Source organism: Molossus molossus, unplaced genomic scaffold (genome assembly GCF_014108415.1).
Source record: "Molossus molossus isolate mMolMol1 unplaced genomic scaffold, mMolMol1.p scaffold_m16_p_10, whole genome shotgun sequence".
Lineage (NCBI taxonomy): Eukaryota > Metazoa > Chordata > Mammalia > Chiroptera > Molossidae > Molossus > Molossus molossus.
The window spans coordinates 49,401,138-49,408,570 of NW_023425345.1; the positions used below are offsets into that span (position 1 = coordinate 49,401,138).

Sequence of the window (7,433 nt, forward strand, 5' to 3'; positions counted from 1 at the left end):
TCTTAAACAAAGTCTGCCTTACTGTTTACAACTGTCATGCAGTATTTTTTTTTTCTTTAACACTTCTTACTCTAAAGGCTCAGGGGGGTGATTGTGACCAGCAGTCGGGCAGGTGGCTAGACAAGCGCAGGGGCCTCAGACTTCCCCACGGGAGAATGAGGAGAGACAGGTAGAGGCGGCAGAGACCTCGGAGGTGTCCAGCCTCACTCTCCATTGCCAAGTAGGCCCCTCGTTCACTCAGTTGAGAATCCCTCCTCTTCCCAAGCATCATCTTTAGTAACTTCACCTGCTTAATGTCCGCCCTCACTTCCTTCTGCTACAGGCTAAGCTCAACCTGGCAGTATCTAGAGAGAAACCCACCCTTTAAAAAGTGTTCTCGAATCCCTTAGGTGCCCTTTTTGCATGTGGAGGCTGGGGAAGGGATGTCCTAAAACAGGATGAGGGCAGGTTTGGTGTCTTCTGCATCTTTGTACCTTCAGCGTCTACATAGTCCCTGTACTCAAAAAAGTAGGCGAGAATGGCTTTGGCCGCCGGAGCCTCCTCACTCCTCCTAGGGCAGGCGGAGAGACATTCAGCTCCGGAAACTTGACTGGAGCCTTTCCCAACGGGTCTAGAGAACCGAAAGCATCGTGCTCTCTCTGAGCGTTTACCTCCTCCAGGCGGCGGGGGGCGCTGCTCTCCCCTGCACTCTGCGGCCCTCTAGCGGCGCCGACTGCTGGGCCGCGAAGAGCGCACGCGCGCACGCCGGCGTCCCGGCCAGTTTACCATTCGGCGCGTGCGCACCGAGTGTGGACAGCTCCGGGGACGTAAGAGGCAGGTAAACCTGCTAATGCTGGCAGGTGGCGGGGGCGGAGCGGGGCGGGGTAGAGTGCGGCCCAGGAAGGGGTTGCTGGCGGTTTGCGCCTGGCAGGTCCCGGGACTCCGGCCTTCGCTCCCCCCTGGGCAAGTCTGGTGGGCTCCAAGCGCCGCTTTTTGCCAGGGGGCGTGACCTGAGCCAGCCTCCAGGGCTGAGAGGCTAGTGGGAGGATCTCTAAGGTTTGTTATTAATTGGGTGTTTGTTCAGGGAGGTTTTCTTGACGAGGGTTCAGAATTTGCAGTAGTAGAAGGGAAGGGCCAAAGCTGGACCAGGTGGGAGCTGGGGTGCCCCGAGTGCCGGGATGATGAGGAGCTGGACAGGTTGGCAGAGGTGGCTCTACTCTCAGGCCGTACGTAGAAGGTAGGGGGGAGGGGGAGCACTGCTACAAAATGAAGGCCTAGTAGAAATTGGTTGGGATCACACTTAGGACAGCAATTTGGTCATCTTTGTGTTTTCCTTTTCTCACTGATACAGTTTCTTCTCTCCTTGTGCAGTGTGGCCGTTAACATACACTACCTTGACTCTACATTCTAGGACATGACAGAGGTGGCACATCCTGGCCATGGGGTCTCAGCATTCCACCTCTGCTCGCCCTCCTTCCTACAAGCGAAAGAAAGATGACAGAGAGGATATGCTGGATGAACGGGAACAGGAAGAAGCCATTGCCCAGTTCCCATATGTGGAGTTCACCGGGCGGGACAGTATCACCTGTCTCACGTGCCAAGGGACAGGCTACATTCCAACAGGTGAGAATCTCTGATCCTGGAGAGGGTGATTCCCCAACGAGAATCCCAAGGTACCCAACGGGCTTCTTCTGTCTCCTAGACAGAGCATTTATCCTAGGCACGTGTGTCATAGTTGCAGATGGTGCCCTGAACAGGAGCCCACTCAGCTGACTTGATAAATTTGGGAAACCTTCTTTTGGTTTCTTTATATTTGAGAGCCTTTCTTATCTTCAATTCCTCTCTTTTGTTCTTTGTTTCCTTGGTTTGGAACATTTGGTTTTGTTAAAGAACAAAAATTCAGTCGAGTAAATTTGAAGATCTAATTGTAGTGAGCAATTCATAAATTGAGCAGCATCCCATTTAGCAAGTACAGAGGAGCCCAAAGAAGCTTTACAGTGTGGAAGGCTTTTATAGGCAGAAACTGTCTTAGCAAAAGAAAAGAGGATTGTTTCAGGCAAAGGGGATTGTTCTTGGGGGTAGGGCTTGTGGGGCTCCATTTTGGGCACGTGGTTGTCTCTTTAACAGTTTGCTGTGCATCATGGGATTTATTGACAGGCATATTTCTTTATTGCTGTCACTTACAAGACCTGGCACAGCTTTGCTTGGTGGGAGGTGGGGACCACCTTAGAAGCTTCTGTCCGAGGAAACAGATGGTGAATCATTAACAACCTAGGATCTGAAAAATATGTCTGTCAAGGGGGGAGAGAAAAATGCTCAGAAGTGGAGCCTAGATTAGGTGCAGAATTATATATCACAAAGCGATTCTCAGAAAGTCACCACAGTTTAGAGAGTCACAAAGGTTTAGAGCGTTCATATTGGAGGTGAGGAGATGGTGGCCTAGAGAGGTAATACCTTCCCCAAGGCCATGCATGAAAGCCAGAACAAGATCCTCGATTTCTCAATTTCCACGTCACTGCCCTGGCAGCACTGATAGATATTTTGTAATTTGTGGCACTCTGTAGAGATTTGCTTATTTCTTGTTTATTAGACCCAGAACGTGAAACTAATATCTTAGAAATGTCTAATCCCAAACAAGAGTATGTTGTGGCAGGCTAATGTGTGATGTGAAGGAAAGGACTGCCAACACTTAGGATTTATTTTACCAAAATAATGTTTGGTTCTTTTACAGAGCAAGTAAATGAGTTGGTGGCTTTGATCCCACACAGTGATCAGAGATTACGCCCTCAGAGAACGTGAGTTACCTGCCTCTCTCCTGTTAATACCTACTTCTATCTGTGGCCCCATTTTATACATATGAATGCCAGTTAACTCTGAAAACTTTTATCTGTTCTTGGATAGTCCTCCATTTTCTTTAATACTATTTCTTCAAGAAAGATATCTCTGACCCCAGCACCGTCAGAGGGAGGAAACTTGAAGCTAGAAACCTTTTGAGGGCCAAGTGAAGGAATTCGAAAGAATTGGAGAAGAGGGGTGTCCTAGGAGGTGAAAAAATGTTTTTGTCTGCGCAGCTCCTCTCTTCAGCTTCCCTTCCCAGATTGCAAATAGCAAAGGCTTCTGCCACTCCACGTATTCTTGCCTGGTTTGTGTTCCCTAGCCCTTTGTACTTTCCTCTTCCTCCCCCATCAGTCCTGGGTGTGCGTTTAACCTTAACCAATTGGACCTTGATGTCTGACTACCTGAGTTGGTCATGTGCTTTATCTTTGCAGTAAGCAGTATGTCCTCCTGTCTGTCCTGCTTTGTCTCCTGGCATTCGGTTTGGTGGTTTTCTTCCTATTTCCACATTCAGTCCTTGTGGATGATGATGGGATCAGAGTGATGAAAGTCACATTTAATAAGCAGGACTCCCTTGTAATCCTCGCCATCAAGGTAAGACTCAGGGACTCTCTTCCTGGGTTGTGCACCCGCAAGTCTTGGCCCCAGGAAACTTACACTTGTTTCCTCACTTGCCCTGATGCAGGCCACCCTGAAAATCAGGAACTCCAACTTCTACTCTGTGGCAGTGACCAGCCTGTCCAGCCAAGTTCAGTACATGAACACAGTGGTTGGGTCATATGTGACAACGAACATCTCCCTCATTCCACCTCGGAGTGAACAACGGGTACGCTGTCTTAGGATCCTTGCCCCAGAGAATAGGGGGGCTGTGGGAATGCCATAGCTTCTGTACTTTCCCTTTCCTCTCATTTCCACTTGTAAGAACTGGTTGATGAGAAAGACCCGGAAGGCTCTGTAACTATGACAAATTAGGGGGAAAAATCAGCCAACATTTAAGTATTATGGGGAACAAAAGAATAGGTAAAAGAAAGCAATTTGGTACAAATCAACAAGTGGCAGAATGATCGTCTGAGGTCCACCGGCCTCTCAAAAGGGAAGAGGTCGGAAGAATGTTAGAATCTCAGTCTAACATTCTGTATGTGATAGAAGGGTGCTCGCAGGTCTTTGGATGCTAATGATAATACCATTCTGTGTCAGTCCTGCTTGGCCACAGACTGACGCTGGTTTTTCTTTTCAGGTGAATTTCACGGTGCAGGCGGAGATGGGAGGACCATTTTCCTATGTGTAGTAAGGACACTGTTCTCTCTCTGTGCTCACCACTGGATGAAAGGAATTTAGAGTTGTGCTCATTTGATTGGGGCTAGTCCTGCCTTAAGTCCTAGTTTTTGGCTTATATGTTCCCCAGCTTTGGCTGCCTTGAGATTTATTTGGAGGAGTTTTGTTGGGGTTTTTTTCACCTTTATTGTATTACAGATGTCCCTCCTCCATGCTCACCTCACCCACCAACCCTCACCCACCTTCACCACACCCCTCAACTGTGTCCATTGGTTATGCATAGATGCATATCAGTTCTTTGGTTTAACTCTTTCCGCCCCACCTCACCCCCCTTCCCTCTGAGGTTTGTCAGTCCCCTTCTTTCATGTCTCTGGATCTATTTTGTTTGTCAGCTTATTTTGTTCATTGTATTCTACAAATAAGTGAGATCATGTGATACTTGTCTCTCTGGCTTATTTCACTTAGCATAATACGCTCCAGGTCCCGGAGGATGATTTTGGGGGGGGGGGGGGGGGGCGGGGATATGCGACTGAATTGCTAGAATATCTAAAAGAGAGCATTAAGCCCCCAGAAACATTTGCAAGCTCCAGCATTTATATGATGAGTTTGAAAAACAAGAAGTATCATGGCGTGGGAGGATGAAAGGCGCTGTGGGGATTGGGAACTAGTGAGCCGTGGCAGCTGAGGTCAGGAGAGGCTGTGTGGGGGAGGTGCCGCGTGGGGGAGGTGCCACACGCAGGGCTGACTGCTCCACAGTCTGATAGTGAACTCTGTACTCTTCTGCTGATTCTCTTTTGCTTTTGTTTTTTTAAACTAAACTGACTCTTTTCATATTTGCTGTTTGGTAGTTTCTTCTGCACATTACCCGATATCCAGGTGCACAACATAGTGATCTTCATGAGGTACGTTGCTCTCCTTCCTGTCCCGTGGCCTTTGTGTTTGAGCCTGGACCATCAGGCTTGTCCTTTTTGGGAGATCCCATGTGACCCACATGGCAGGGGCACCTGACCAGAGGGGCACACCTGACACCATCAGGCACAGACATAGTAAACTCTGGGTGTCCTCTGCGTGCCATGTCCAAACCCCCTTTGCAAATCACCAGACTCACAATGAATAGATACATAATGTTTTCCATGAAACAAGGTCCACTTCTGTGATCCCTTTAGAACCCTAATGAGACTAGTCAAGAACAAAAAATTTCCTCAAGGTATAAGTGCTGAGTGTTTGGCCAGACTGACTCTAGCCACACAAATTACCTGCCACAGGTCATAGACCTTAGGGGTGCTCCTGGAACCATGACCGTTAAATTTGCAGGTGATGAGGGTCTGTTGCAGACACTGAAATACGAGGGTGTAGAGCAAGGTTTCCCAGCCTCAGCACTAGTGACATTTTGGCCAAGACAGTTATTTGCTGTGGGTGCTGCCCTGTGCGTAGTAGGCTATCTAACAGTGTCCCTGGCCTCTACCCACCAAATGCCGGTAACACTTACCACCTCCCCCAGTTGTATCAGCCCAGAATGTCTGCAGACATTGCCAGTCTGCTGTGCGGGAAAATTGTCCCCAGTTGAGAACTGCTTTTGTAGAAAGTCACTTCCTGGCACAGCATCTCCGCGGATGTGGGAAGACTCTGGGTTCCTGGTTGCATAACCATGAAGATATGTGTATAGGACACATGGATATTGTTGCCCAAATTTGAAGAAATTATTTGGGCAAGTTTTCATATTTTATCTCAAAAACAGAATCACTTCTTTTTGGTGTCTTTTTCCTAGAACTTCAGTGAAGATTTCATACATTGGCCACATGACCCAGAGCTCCTTGGAGACACATCACTATGTGGACTGTGGAACAAATTCCTCAGCTGTTTAGAAACTGCTTTTGGTTCTTCCATGGCAGCACCTGTCAGAAGAGATGCAGCTTCTGTTCCCAGGACCAGTGTTGTGTGCCTACCCCAGGTGGTAGAAGTAGAGGAGAAACTGGTTCTCTTGATCCCCAGCAAATACCCTCCTGCCACTTGGGAGAAAAACTTGCCTCTGTAGCACCATTTTTGTTTCTCTGAACCAGCAGAATCACTGCCCAGGACCCAGGCTATGCCCAGCAATAGTAGGCACTCAAGGTTTGAAGAATTTAATTCAGATCTTTTCAGCTGTTCTTGGAGCATTATTAACTGAAAGCGTACCGTGTGCTAGGCCATAAACCCATCGAGTGACACAGAGATAGGACTGTTAGTGCAGCTGCACAGCTGTCGTCAGGACTTCATCTGCACAGGAGAGGCAACAGGAGGGGACAATTGAATACACAGAAGAAAGCACAGACAGCACTCAATATGTGACGTTTTTTCATCTGCTCCCAAATGCCTAGGAACTGTAAAAAAAAATCAAAACTTTTTTTTCTTGTGGAAAGTTATATTGTTTTTACCAAGAGTCTATGTGGGGCTTGATTACCCTTCATCCATGGGCTGGAACATGGATTGGGGATTTGGTAGAAAAAATAAACCCTGCTTTTGATTCATCTGTGTCTGCTCTGCTTGCCTGGATGTCTTAGTAGATACGTCTGGGGCACTGAAGACTAGTTGCTTGCTAAGTAGGTCAGCACAGGATGGGAAGGGAAGAGAAGGAACTCCGACTGTACAGTCCCTGGAGGCTGCTCTCACAGAGAACAGCCTCACTTTTCTCCGTTTGCCTCTGGTGGTGACAGGCTGCCCTGTTGCTCTCCCAGAGCAGAGCACTGAATGCCCTCTGGAGGCTGGAAGAGGTAGAGCAGAGATGCCAGAGGAGCGAGAAGCTGCTTGGTGGGAGGAATGACTTCCCCCCACCGACAGCCTGTAGTTCTGATTAAGAAGGCCTGGTTTGAATTTGGAAGTTTCTGGAACCGTGTCCAAGCTCTCAGCCACCGAAGAGTGGGCTCCAACCCCATGATGGCAGACAGTCTGGTTGGGAAGCTTGAGTAGTCAGGTTTCAGAACCCTGCTGAGGTGGCCTTGGGAAACCCTAACAACAGGTGGTGGCAGGGGGTCAGCATTAGTCCTCATTCCCATAACTGGATCTTCAATATTTTCTTAATGATTTTGGCACTAAATCCTCATTTAACTACGGCTAAATTTTGTGACTGTTTTGCTGACGTTGATGTGGTTGAGTAAGCCCAAAGCTGGTGGCTGAAAGCTGAGTTTCAGTGTTACACTGGATCCTTGAATGGCCTGTAGGATACAATAGTGATGACTGTTCTGTGAGTCAAGGATGGAACACGGCCTGTGCGGAAGCAAATGTACACCATTTCTGAGAACATTGCCCCTACACGAAGACCTTCACATTGCTTCATTTCCTCTTTTGTTTTCCCATTTGCCACATGG

The 7,433-nt window shown here is 48.1% G+C and overlaps 1 protein-coding gene across 3 annotated transcripts; it reads left to right on the forward strand.

Annotated features, from left to right (window-relative positions):
• The first annotated feature begins 759 nt into the window (after positions 1 to 759).
• Positions 760 to 6,596, forward strand: TMEM106C (transmembrane protein 106C). 3 transcript variants are annotated; one of them, XM_036251848.1, is made up of 8 exons: positions 760 to 817; positions 1,391 to 1,602; positions 2,711 to 2,774; positions 3,249 to 3,408; positions 3,500 to 3,640; positions 4,052 to 4,101; positions 4,938 to 4,991; positions 5,858 to 6,596. In XM_036251848.1, exons 2-8 carry the CDS (start codon positions 1,419 to 1,421, stop codon positions 5,952 to 5,954), a joined length of 750 nt encoding a protein of 249 aa, XP_036107741.1. In that variant the 5' UTR covers positions 760 to 817; positions 1,391 to 1,418; the 3' UTR covers positions 5,955 to 6,596. The 3 variants fall into 3 exon arrangements, with proteins under 3 accessions (XP_036107741.1, XP_036107740.1, XP_036107742.1); XM_036251847.1 differs by lacking the exon at positions 760 to 817 and adding an exon at positions 883 to 1,035; XM_036251849.1 differs by lacking the exon at positions 760 to 817 and adding an exon at positions 1,137 to 1,216.
• The last annotated feature ends 837 nt before the right edge of the window (positions 6,597 to 7,433 follow it).

Coding starts and splice junctions, on each gene's coding strand:
- TMEM106C (XM_036251848.1), top strand. CDS start 1,419: ATGGGGTCTCAGCATTCCACCTCTGCTCGCCCTCCTTCCTACAAGCGA. Junction 3,641..4,051: donor CACCTCGGAGTGAACAACGG/GTACGCTGTCTT, acceptor TTTTCTTTTCAG/GTGAATTTCACGGTGCAGGC. Junction 4,102..4,937: donor GGACCATTTTCCTATGTGTA/GTAAGGACACTG, acceptor GCTGTTTGGTAG/TTTCTTCTGCACATTACCCG.